The following is a 13,263-nucleotide window of genomic DNA, read 5'->3' as shown; positions in this document are numbered from 1 at the left end:
AATTACCTTCGTTTTTATAAGCTATTACCTATTATATTAATAGAAGCGACTTTTATCGCACGTTTAAATACTCTCTCGTATTATTAATATAAATCTTAGTACGTCTTATTAGGTTTCTTTTAAAACCTAGATAGCGTTCGTTATAACTATAAGTTAATAATAAGATTACCGTAAATTTATAAATTATTACTTATTATATTAATAAAAGCGGACTTTTATTACACGTTTAAATACTTTTTTATATTATTAATATAAACTTTAGTACGTTTTACTAAGTTTCTTTTAAAACCTAGATAATATTCGTTATATAATAACGGTAAAAAAAGAATCTCTCTTTAGCGTTATTATTCGTTAAAAGGATGCGCTTCGTAGCGCGCTAATAGCTAATCCTCCTTTTACGTAGGTTACGGCGTGCGGTATCGATAGAAAAAGAGTATAGTTTAAACCCTAGTATTATATTTATATTTAAATAAAGCTCCCTTTAAATAACACGAGGCTTTCGGCGTATTAATTAAAATAAATAACGCTCTTATCGAATCGATAATCTATAAAGGCGACTAGGTCTCGGCTTTTTTTAAATGTTTTTCGTTTAATAAAACGCTTTACGAAGTTATTAATAATAGCTAGCCGACGCGTGCTAAACGCGTCGGCAATAATGCGCCTTAGTACACCGGCGATGGAAAGCGCGGAAATAGCCGCAATAGCTTCGGAAAAGTATTCGCCATTTAGCTTACGATCTACGGTTAAAATGCAACCGAGCTCGTTTAAATCTATATTAATTTAATAAAATTATGGTAAAAATAAGTTAAAAAGAAGGAAAAGATAATAAAATGAGATTTGAGGTGTTAATAGTGCGTGCGCAGACTTTTACGAGGTCACTTTACCTAGGCAGATACGGAGTCGAAGTATACATATGGAAGCCTTCCGATGACTCGAATGAAGCTCATAAAACTCCGCCGAAGGACTTGTCTAGCAATGGTGGGCTAGACCGACAAGGAGAGCTGGATGCTTAATGCGCCTCTCTAACTATAAAAGACTTACGACAACTAGGTTGTGGTATTATTAGTTAATCTGCTACGAAGTCGTCTTAATCTATATTAAACGATGCCCCTTATATGTTATATATATGCACATATATTATATTAGAACTTATACTTACGCCAGCATATTATAAGAAGTATTTAATATTATTATTATGTTATTATAAGACGCAGACTTAGGAAGGTAACTTAGTAATATTCCCTATCGCTAGTAATGGCGCATCGCTTTTTTCTAAAAGTGATATAAACCTCACAGATCTAATTGATCAACGCAAAAGCCAAACATCGAGCCTGGGTATCTCGCCTGTCCACTGAAAACATTGTGTCTCCAATAATCATGGTGTATAGCCATATACATAAACCAGTCTTAATACCAACCGCAATGCCAAACAAATCCGACATAATGAGAAGACTCAACAAGCAGAATAGAAAACCCATCATCAACGTACAGAAATGCTATGCTTTCCACCCGGACTGCGCATATTCAAGACCTTCCTACCGCCAGGGGCCTTCTCGAGGCGCCAGGCCGCAGCGTTCCGCTTGCTCCCCCCGAGCGGCTTCCCGTTGACCGTGACCTTAGCGGGGTCGACGTCGGCGCCGAGCGGCAGGCTGACCTCGCCCTGCGTGCCCTCGGGGACGGCGTACTCGACCTTGATGGCGCCGTCATCCCCGCGGGACCAGGAGGCCGAGTAGCGGCCGCGCTTCGTCATGAAGCCGCCCTCGGCGTGCGAGAGGTCGCCGACCTGGGGCGCCAGGCGCCAGGCCGAGCCGCCGCGGCCCGTGACGCTGAGGCCCAGGATGTGCTCGGTGAGGGCCGTGACGGGCCCCGTGGCCCAGCCGTGCGAGTGCGACGTATACGAAAAGTCATTTTCGTAACCCGCGTTCCAGCGGTAGCCGAACGTGCCGTTGGTCAGGTACCCCTCGATCATGGTGCTCTGGGTGCCCAGCGGGTTGTTCAGGTACCAGCCCCAGCTGGTGCGCATCAGGTCGAGCGCGCGCTGCGTCTGCCCCGCGAGCAGGTGCGCTTGAATCTCGAAGGACGAGATGAAGGGCGAGATCTCGCCGGGCAGCTCTTCGCACTCGGCGCCGATAGGGGTCCAGTTCTTTTTCAGGTAGGAGGAACTCCACTAGCTTCATCCGAGGAGGCATTGACAATGCCGAAAAGGACGGCTAAAGAGTTTCCGTCCTGGGGGTGGACGTTTCTACGGTCGGCCGAGTCGAAGAACGCTCCAGCACTCGAGTCCCAGTTGTCCTTGAACGTCAGGGATTGGATGTCGCCAGCTTGTTTCAACCAGCCATCTGCAATTCCGTTGGTATCGCCCACCCATTTAGCTAGGGTGGCGCCAGTAATCAAAGTACGGTAGAAAAGAGCTTGAATCGAAGTGAGGGTGCCGTCGGCCCCAAGGCGGCCCCAATCCGCGTCCTTTGATGCGCTATAGAGGAGGCCGGAGCTATTGACATGATTTTTTGCCCACTTCATGGCCGCTTTGTAGCCGTCCCAATGATTCTGGAGGAATTCGGTGTCATCCGAAAAGAAGACATAGTTGTAGGTTCCGAGCATGGTCCATCTGCAAGACGGCTTTTAGCATGGGTACACAAGCGCATACTAGGAGCATGTTGCCCTACAAGTGGTACGTTGTACTGCCTGTTGCGTGAAGAGGCTTGCCCGAGAAAGGCAATTGTCCCGTCGACGAGTCCTACCAGAACGGTTAGTGAGGCTATCCACGTGGTAATCCGTCTCGGCAAGTTGCACCAACCTGTAACTCATATAGCGACTGCAGCGCATTTCTGGTGCTCCTGGGAACTATTAGTGGATGGAACAGCAATCGCCCGTGGTAGAAAACATACTCTATGTCGCCAGTGCTGTAGAAAGCCGCTGGAACTGCGACTCCCATGTCACCGGGCCAGACGGTGCGGTCTCTCTTGGCACCATCTGTAAGAATGGTGTTCCCGGGACCGAGCAGGCTATTCTCAAGCCAGGAGCCATTCGATGGCGCCGGCCACGCTCGGCCAGTTGCGGGGTGGATAGAGTTTGTCTGCAGTGTATAGGCACCGCTGTACCAGATCTTATTGAGGAGATCATCGCTGCTATGGAAGTATCCTTGATAGGCGCGCAGGTTACCCCAAGTCGGCTGGAAGGCCAGCTCTACGGATACATTGTGGATCTTGACTTCCATATCCTTGGTTGTGAAGATGGTCATGTATCTGAAGCCACCTCGAAGGTTTTCATCAGGCATCACATAGGAGAAGTCCCCAGTCCCCCCGTTTCCAGTGTAGATAGCGATATCGGGCGTTCCGTGATCGCCTGTGGATGAATCCGACTTTGGCCCTATCCAGTTCTTGGCCTCAGAGAAGGCCAGGCCAATGGTACCGCCATCGGCCGTGGATGAGACTGTATAGTCGATGGTAGCAACGCCTCCGACTTCAAACCCAAAGTCAAAGACAATGGCTTTCTTGTCCTTGTCCAAAGTCGCCTGGGATGGGTAGGTGCTAATCTGTTTCCCATCGGTGCCAAGGAGGACAGATGGGGCAACGATACGCGACGAGGGCGCGAAGATGTTGGACTCCCAGGCACCGGGAAAGGCAGCAGTCGATATACTACTGCACTGGGTATCCCTCCAGCAAGTCTGTGCATAACCAGGTCGTGCACCAATGACGAGCAGCCATGAGACGAAGGCGGCGACGGAGGACAGAGGAAGACGCGCCATGATGGGCATCCGAGTCGACCAGAAAGGAAAACCCAAAGCTAAACAAGAGTGTTCCGCGGAGAGATAGAGTGAAAAACGAAGACCCGGGGGTTGTATGTCTCATACCTTTTATAAATTATAAATAGAAATTGCTTTTGCTATGTTGTCGTGGGGGATCTGTGGGCATCACCGGCATCATTTTGCGGCACAGAGGCATCCTCTGCAGGCAGTGTATCTGGTGACAGCAAGTAAGATATCCACCCGACTACTAATTCACACCCCAATTAAACACTGCTTGACCCCCTTGTCTCAACCGCGAATCGGCGTGGCCTGGACATATGGCTTCTGGAGATGGGCATGTGGTGAATCACACCGATATTCTGAGGCTCATCCCGGTTTTCCGTACCCCCGGGATGTCTCGAAGCCAAGACGAAAGGGATGACAATCTGTTGGCGGGGCTAACCACACAGGAAGGGGTACTCGGTCTACACGGTGCCGATGCAATCGACCGCTTTACTCCTGCAGGAGATGCTGGAGAACGCTGGTCGTATCGACGATGCTACCTGGAAATGCCTCGTCTCGTATGGGACTTATCGTGAAAGCCACGCTACTGCATCTTAGTGGGCGAAGATATCCGAGGCCGTGGAAAGCGGCCAGGTCCATGATACATGAATGGCAACAGGCTCAGGCTACTACGGCCGGATCTGCGGTTCTCGAGGTCCGCAACATGGCGGCACGAGGAATAAAAAACATGGTCAGACTAAAGAGGAAGTAGGGTTAGTGAATGGATCAGTCGGCATGGACTGACGCGCCCGCTTGCTCCTAACGACTGTTGCGTCAAGCGATCTGTAGGTAGATTCGCCAGATCTCGTCGGAAAATAGGCCGAAAATAGGGGAAAACACCAAAGGGAAAAAAAACATAAGCATCCCGGCTTACGGGGACCGTTCATTAGCGCCGACCTAAACTCGGCACGAGTCGTCCCCCGCAGATGGCATTAGCAACGGCGGTCACGAAGCCAATCTTGGCCTCCCTTATCCGGCAGGTGTATACCGTTTGGCCTGTCATGGCGTGGTCGGCATAACCCAAACATTGTCGGGGCGTGTTCGGGTCTCGTCAGATCATGGGACTATAGCAACGTGCCAGATGTGACCTAGATCCAAGGAGACCTATGCAAGCAAGCAAGCCAGCAGGTGGCAGCAGCCCTCCCTCTGGACCTCAAGCTTGGATCCTCTTGAGTTCGGCGTTGCACAAGCGTATTACTGGCCAGGGGGGATTCTGCATGACCGGTAACGCAGAGTTAGTGCGCATCTGCAATTGCCGCAACACAGTCATGCCTGTAAAAGTAGTTCTCACCTACCTATGTAGTCTAAGGATTACATGTAAGCGGGTAGGTTCTAATAGGCTCAGCGCCCGAAGGTGGCGCCAACGTTGAACAGGCACGCGACGTGATAGCTTGGACCGCCGAGGGGGACTGCCAAGGCGAGGTAAAGTCCCAAGCGTGATAGAGGGGGAATACATGCATGTCGTCATTTCACAAGACCGACTTTGTGGACGCAGTGGAACATATGAAGACGAGGGTGAGCATTGTCGACCCTCATTACTAGGGAGTTGTGCTGTTTCTCCAATTATACATTACTTGTCATTCATTTAATAACTACTAGGTAAGTACTGTATGGAGAAGCGTCGGGGCGGGGAAACAGCGTAGGTATCAATCATCAAAGCACGTGAACTGCCAATGACCTTCTCCAACCCGGATTGAGGGAGCAATACCTATGCAGGAGTTCGCGAGATGGCAGACTTGTATAAAGGGGAAATCCATGCAGGCATACACCGGGGCCGAAAACCGTTTGCCAACCACAGAAGAATCTGCAAAACATCGTCAGAGATGACTGAGAACACGACGAATATCATGTTTGTCGTTTGCTGTACTGCAACGCCCGGAGTGCGGACGGCAACACATCCAGGCGAGGAGGTCTGGCTGGACAAACAGCGCACATGTGTGATGATGGAGAAGAGACAATATATGGTTCAATAACATCTGACAGTCGAGGTGCCAGGCACGGAATCTAAGATCACCACGGCCTGCTGCGGGAAGTCTTCCTCTCCAAAGCCAAAATGTATCGGAAGTCAAATTGTCGTGTCTTACAAATCGCGGGAAGGCGCCAATCCAGGCAAACCTGGCATTTCTGATGTACCTGATTGCAACCAGATCAGACACATGGTGATGTGGTTTCTTGGATCACTTGAAGAACGAGGCCACGGCCTGCTCTGAAAGGCATCGACACCCAAAGAAGAGAAGCCCATTTTTATCTTTATTTTTGGTAATCGAGACAGGGGATGTGGGATGGGATGGGATGAGATCCTTTACGTGCATTTACACATATGACGATGATCCCTACTTACATAAGAAATAGGTGGATGGACAGAGTCCCGGGATCGTCTGTACTTGATTTTATATTGCTCGTTAGTTGAGTTCAATGTGTGTTCCGGTCTTTTTTTTCTTCCCCTTCTCTTTTATTCTTTTTCGTCATGTTCGTCTTGCTCGATGCAATTGTCGCAAGTGCTGGGACTAGGACCTAGCCATAGATGCCAGATGCAAGTAAGTGGAAGCAAGGGTCTCTTGCTCTCCCACCCATCTCTCTCGATTGCGCTGCCGCGCATGGTGTTCTCTCCGATGACGAGAAGACCCAAAGTTCTGGGAGCCTGGGTCTTGCTCATGCAGAATGATGCACCATCGTGATGTCCTGATTGGGCACTGGTTTGACAGCTATTACGCCATGATCTCGTTTCGGCGATGCCATCACCTCCCATGAATGAGAAAAGGCAAAGCCACACCTTCGATCTCAATTGCTTGATGCAAGCGGGGGCCTCGATACCAAATCTGGACTCGATGCATTTCCCTCTTCTTCCCTTCAGAGCTGTACATCCGATCCGTGGCCCGACCACCGCGGGTGGGCCATACCGACATTGACCACACGTGATGATTCCAGGGGGGCTGAGATCGGAGAGCCATAATTCGGCTGCTTAGCTGCCCTGAACATCATGCCCTGCAGTACAAAACACTGTCAGCAGGCAGGCTTCATGTTTGATTTGCTCTTGAACGACTGCTGCTGGCTATGCGCCGGCGCCAAATAAAATTGAGCAGAAACCCGAATTGAATGTTCCTAATATTGAACCTTCCATTGATCGGATTTAGGTCTGCCTGTAGGTAGCGGTAGTCAAAGACAATGCTACATTACATTGAAGACAACATGAACGAACCCACTCACCAATTGACTGGTAGCATGGATCAATTGGACATAAGGCCTTAGGCGTGTAGGTACAACTGAGCTGTACATCAATTTGCAGTGCTGTAAGTGGCACCCCTTGTACCCCAAGAACAACGCCGCCAAATCCATCAGTGCCCGTCAAAGCGACCCAATTAAATGCCAGACAGGCGGGCGGATTAACCTAACGTCACATTACTTAAAGACTTATCTAGGCATAATCCAGCACATGGATTCCCCCCCTTAGAGGCCTCAGGTAGGGTAGGCTAGAAAGAAGAAAGAAGAAGGAGTGAGTGGGTGGACGAAGGCTATAGACAGACCTATTTGCTGTGTAAGTACATAATGTTGAGTAAGTAAGTAGGTAAGTAAGTAGGTATGCATTGATGCATTGCTTCTCATTAGTTAGCAATTGCTTGCATGTGTGTATTAGATTAGGTTGGCTGTCCGTACCGAGTTACTGCCTGCTGTAGGCAGGTAAGTAAAGAATGCTCGGCCTGCACGGCTGCCACTTTATGCCTAACCGCCCGCTACTGGCTGTCCACCACCGTTTTTGTTGCTCACGTTTATCCATTCAATCCCGTTCAATCCATTGGATTGATCTTCTTTTCGTTCATCCGTACGTACCTCTTGGTCTAATCCGCTTCGCCAGACCGGACGACCGACAACTTGAGCTGAAATCGAGCAAATCAAAAGAGCACCACCCCAGGCCATAACCCGATCGAGTGGCAGGGGGGACAAGAGACGATTCCACATTCTACGAACTTGCCTGGTCCCATACAGCACCATCACCGCCATCCTTACCACGGCCCTGCAAACACTGGCACGTCGTGTTTTTCGAAACTGACCACTCCGGCGAGACTACCCCCTTTTATCGTTATTGCCACGGTCGGCACTGTCGGAGCAAGTGTTATTGGGCATATTCTCGGGCTCACGCGAAACCACTTGTTGACTTAGCGCTACGGCTTTCTTTGGATCCCTGCCCTGCCGCCCGCCTGCTGGCAACCCCGTTTCTTACTTTGTATCTATCTTCGCACAACAACACACACGCCGCTTCCACATTTCCAGTACATCCAGCCGACGCACCATCGCATAGAACCCGCCGATCTGTGCCGCCGACGGCCACGTGCGACCCTCATGATAGTTGCGCGGGCTCCTCGATTCTGTGCCTCGCGCCGCCGAACAGCGATATAAGGGGAGAAGACAGCGTGGGCCGGGCCTCTCCAGAGGCCTCACTGCAAATACTAGATGATGGTGAGTGCGACGATTCTGCACTTGTGTGCAACCCTAAGGCTGTCATCTCCTTATCCATGTCACATATATGTGCCTTTTTGGCAGGAGCAATATGCTTCTTACCACCTAGCTTTGGGCATCCTTTTCCCGTCGATAGTGCTAGGCGCGGCAAGACCGTGTAGTTCTATAGATGGACACGTGATTGCTAACACTGTATTCCGTTGTATAGACCTCCTCTAGGCCTCGCGATGCTGGTGGCAGCTTCTCGAGTCGTCGCGGTCATGCCAACCAGCTGTCCATCTCCGACTCAAGTCATCATATCACAGAAACGATAGGTACCCTGTACGGCGACGACGATGATTACTCGCAAGGCGACCGGCCCATGAGCTTTATTGCTTCTCCGTATGGCGGTGAGCAGATCATGAGGCATGAGCCTCCTTCTCCCGAGGAACACCGACTCAAACTTGTGCGCTCGATATCCGATCAGGACGGTGGCATGCAGGACTCTTCTCCGCCGAGCGTGAATGGCAGTCAGATCAAGAAATCTCAAACCGCTCCGGGACGCCGGCCCAGCCAAATGAATGGTAATCACGAGGGCAATCCTTCATCTCCGTCCTCGCCATTGTCGCCAACTTTACGTGACATGCGGGACGAAGGGTCGCAGTTTCCTCTCGGAACTATGAACAACCCAAATGACATCGCGCTGGAGCTCAGCAATCTACAAGCGCTACGGCGCATGTCCATGGACGTTTCCAACAGCCAAGATCCTGATCTGTTACCCTTCCAGAACATGTCCCTGATGTCTGTTGCGCCCCAGGGTGATGACGACGAAGCCGATCCCTCGCGACTTCTGTGGGTTCCTGCTGGGGTTCACCCCGAACTAGCGCCCACGGAATTCAAGAACTTCCTGGAAAAGCGAGTCCAATCTATAAAGAGAAGGTCCGGCGACTCGATGCTCTCGGTCGACGGCTTGGACCGGAGTGACTCGGGTGGGCTCAGGCGGCAGAAATCCATGCTTTCCAGGCAGATAGACAACCGAGGGGGCCGGGGTGCTGATGGATATGTAGACGGTGCCGAAAGATTGGAAAGGAAGAATTCGACTAGTGGCCAGGCACAGGCAGCAGCCGAGTTGAGTTTGGATGAACTGATGAATGACCCATCAAGGGCAGTGCAAAAGTTAGCCCTACAAGATGGCAACAGTGACGGTACCTCGGAAGATAAGCCCATCCTGCCGGCTGTTCCTGGCACGGGTCTTCGACGTTCGACTCGGACTACATATCGAAAGGGTGGTAGTCTTAAGGACCGACATGGAGGATCAGTCAGGGATCGCCCTTCGTTCTCCAAGCGCATTGCGGCACGGCAAACAGAAGAAGGCGGCAGTGACATCACAAACTCGCCCATCGAGGCGCCACCAGGATACGGTCTGAATCGCGTGCAATCCGAGCCTATTGCCGAAAACTATTCGCGCCCGAGCCGATCTGTACGGAGGCAACAGCCTTTCAACCGTGAACAGCCAACCGAAGCGTACGGGGACTACCAAGGAAACCAGGATCCGGCACCATCGAGACCTACGGAATTCGGCCGCAGCGCAACAGATGACCGCCCCCAGTCGTCCTCTTCTACTCCGCCTATTGCTGAAACATCTGTGATTGAAGAAGAACCATCGGATCCTCAATTTGCAGACCAACACTCAAGGCCCTTCCCTGCACGGTCGTCCTCGCAATCGAATATTGCCCAGTCTTCACAAGCCATCCCTCAAGTACCCGATGAGCCGCCAGCCCGGTCAAGCAGGAGACCTAATTATGGCCAGCAAATACAGCAGCAGCAGCAGCAGCAGCAACCACAATACCAACAGGCTCCTCAACAACCACAGCATCAGCCGCAACGGAAAACATCTACATCCCAGCAACCTGCCCGCGACCACCAAAGACTCCCAAGTCAGACGCTCAATGATATTGCACAGAACCCCGCACCTTTACCAGGCTTCAACTCTGGCCGGACTGACAGTTTAACTTTCATTCCTACTCTGCCTGCTGAGGAGAAGAAACCGGAGAAAAAGAGCAAAAAGGAGTCGGTCAGCAAACCTACGGGTTGGAAATGGTTCAAGAGTGGCGATGACAAAGACAAGAAGAAAAAAGAAGAGGAGGAATCGAAAAAGTCCAAGGCGAAGGCTATCGTCGAGAAGGCGCACGATAATGTACGACTGGATGTATTACAGACGTCAATCGATAATGTTAAACAGAAGGGGAGGGAAAGCTTACTCCTGGATCGAGACACCGCGGACAGCAAGCTGGAAGAAGAACGGAGAAAGGAGAGTAGCCGGAAATCTGGAGACACCAAGAAGGAGAAGGATGGGATATTCTCCAGCTTTTTTGGCGGCAAGAAGAAGGGTGACCGGGACTCGGGTGGCAGGAAGTCGCATGCTCGACCTCATTCTCCCGAGCCGGCGCCCTATAAGCCTATGGCCCCTGATGTTGACTACCACTGGACCAGATTTCCGATCCTGGAAGAGCGAGCGATATACCGTATGGCTCATATCAAGCTGGCTAACCCCCGCGCGCGCTGCACAGCCAAGTACTACTGAGCAACTTTATGTACGCATACCTCGCTAAAGTCCAGGCTATGCATCCTCAGATCCAGGTGCCCATGTCACCTCAGCAAAAGAGGCTTCAAGAGGAAGAGCGAAAGCGGCGTGAGCAAGAGCAACGAGAACAGGAATACTTGGAACAGCAGCAAGCCCAGGAAAGCATGGACCGCTACAATTTTGAATACCACAGGGGGGTAAGTCGGTTCCCACAGATGCAGCTGGGATATCAAACCCTTCCTCTCGTCATATACTAACATGCAAATACGCAGTCCGAATCACAGTATGGGGACGATCAACAACAATATGACGATGGGGGCATGCCGCATGACTCGGGCGATTATCCTGAGGACGCCGAGATCTATGATTATGATCATGGTGGCGCAAAGGATCGGAACGGCGGTGATGGGCATAATCGAGGGTATAGTGACGATCGCCGCCGCCAGCAACAACAGGATGAGCGAAGCGACGACATGTGGTAGTCCAACGTGCGTTACAGCTTTTCTGAAAGACGTCACAAGTCATCTGCGAGACTCCGCCGAGCCAGGACTCGCGTGGGAAAGCGTGTGCGCGTCGTAGTGTCGAGAAACCACTCCCCACAGCCGAGCGAGCGCTATGGAATCCACGGCGAACACGAACTGGGTGATCTTCCTGGCCGAAGGAATAGCGATATCCGAGCCCGACCAGGCGTGGTGACTAGCAGCAGCAGCAGCACCGCAGCTCCGGACGAGATGGAGGAGTATGAACCGACCCGTCTGGCGGAAGTCCCTATATAGAATGAGCCAAGCCAGACCCAAGCTGGGACATCGTCCTGTTCATGCCTCTACGTCATTGCATATATTTGGAGTTTATTGGTGATGGGTTTTGACCACCCTTGGAGGGCAATCCATCGCCACTGGGATCTTTGACTCGGTGTTTTTCTTCTTCTTCTTTTGCCGCGACGAAACGAAGCATCACGCACATCACATCAGCGAGGAGTGGGGGTTTTCTTTTGCCTCCTCAGACAACGCCGCCATCTATCGTTTCTGAGCGGGCCCATCTTTTCGATTTGTCTCTCTTTCCTCCTTCTCATTTTCCGGCCGTAAAAGCGAGACGAGGTGTTGAAAGGAGAGATTCTGATGGACTAAACAAAATCCGTGGTGTCCAAACTGACAAGGGAAAGGCGGATAAAGGGCTCAGTGGAGTAATGAAACGAAACTGCTATGTCTGGGCTGCTGCATCGAGTAGGAGTTGGGATAAAGGGAAATGGGAACAGGTGGAGGTGTTCGGGCCGGAAAGAGGAGGAAAAGAACTCTCGTCAAAATAAATGTATGATAACACATAACTTATAGAAACGTTGCGAGGACAAACCCCCCAAATGGATGACGGACAACAGGGTTCCAAGGTTATATATATCATTATCTCCTGAGCGAAATGGCGCAACTGACGCAACTGACGATTTCTGGCAAGTAGAAAGCAAGCAAGTAACTTGTGTATACAAAAATAGCACTTGGGCAACATATTGCAAAATTCTAATAATCCAACTTACATGTATTTGTGCCTGATGTCTGTCGTACTGGGTGATCTTCGTTTTACGAGCTGAGCCACTTGGACCATATCAGTGGCCCAGAAAATTGCTCATCAAGTATGGTGAAGATCAGCAGTCTCCATAGATGAATCGACCCATGGATCTCGTATCTCGTCTGCCCTCTCTATTCTTAGAAACAAAACAGCTCGCTCCTACCAGGCGTTCTAGGCGATCATGTATGGGTCATTAATCACATACTCTGAACATCACAGTCAGATCTTTACGAGAATGCAAGCAAGGCCGGGAAACATCATGGTATGAATCATATAGTACATGGGCCACCGAGGAAGCCAGTCCCACTCCAGAAAGGGGGCGAAGAATTAACACACGTTGCAAAAAGCGCAAGAATGATCCAAGTCAAGCCTGACCTATTGTCTGAGATCTTTTTTTGTATTTCATACCAGCAAAGTAGAAAGTGTACCTCAATCGCCCGCTTCATATCAGGGTCGGCAGTACCTATCATGCAAAAGCAACCTGTCCTCTCTCATTCACGACCTCCCACAAGCCATCCCACTCCATTCTCCCTCGAGCTCCTCGATGAAGACGTGTGATTAGTGGGGAGAAAGTGACAGGTTGGGGGAGAAAGACCCGTGAAGGCCAAATGGTTTGTGGTACAGGGGAGAAAAGCGTCGTATCATGTCTAGCAGCAGGTCAAAAGACCTGCCTGCATCGTATCCGTGTTCACCATTGAACGAGGGGTGGCCATGTCCCTCCAATAAAGTAAGAGCCCCTTCCTCCATCTGGCCGACTCTTTTTTAATGAACCCTCTACGCCAGTTGAACGACAGAAGCTGATTTTCATGCGAGAACCGAGTTGTACAAGTGAGATTAAGCGTAATATGGGAATGCATCGGTGGCAACCAGGCTATTTTGCCTGGTTTTGGCTACT

General features: G+C 50.6%; 2 protein-coding genes across 2 annotated transcripts; one reads left to right on the top strand and one right to left on the bottom strand.

Moving 5' to 3' along the window:
- Positions 1-1,480: 1,480 nt before the first annotated feature.
- PG994_014695 (Six-hairpin glycosidase) lies at positions 1,481-3,748 on the bottom strand (the record flags this gene model as incomplete). The annotated part of the gene is made up of 4 exons (XM_066866104.1): positions 1,481-2,143; positions 2,164-2,608; positions 2,667-2,737; positions 2,798-3,748. 4 exons carry the CDS (start codon positions 3,746-3,748, stop codon positions 1,481-1,483), a joined length of 2,130 nt encoding a protein of 709 aa, XP_066707780.1.
- A 4,491-nt stretch (positions 3,749-8,239) lies between these two features.
- On the top strand, positions 8,240-11,584 carry PG994_014694 (uncharacterized protein; the record flags this gene model as incomplete). The annotated part of the gene is made up of 5 exons (XM_066866103.1): positions 8,240-8,245; positions 8,454-10,749; positions 10,839-11,005; positions 11,081-11,286; positions 11,356-11,584. The coding sequence occupies 5 exons, from the start codon at positions 8,240-8,242 to the stop codon at positions 11,582-11,584; spliced, it is 2,904 nt and encodes a 967-aa protein (XP_066707779.1).
- Between the last annotated feature and the right edge of the window lie 1,679 nt (positions 11,585-13,263).

This window comes from Apiospora phragmitis, assembly GCF_038363925.1.
Source record: "Apiospora phragmitis strain CBS 135458 chromosome Unknown utg000014l:1.0-1827420.0:1.0-1829600.0, whole genome shotgun sequence".
NCBI classification, from domain to species: Eukaryota; Fungi; Ascomycota; class Sordariomycetes; order Amphisphaeriales; family Apiosporaceae; genus Apiospora; species Apiospora phragmitis.
The sequence above is the reverse complement of the archived record's forward strand: the minus strand, read 5'-3'. Positions and strand labels throughout refer to the sequence as shown.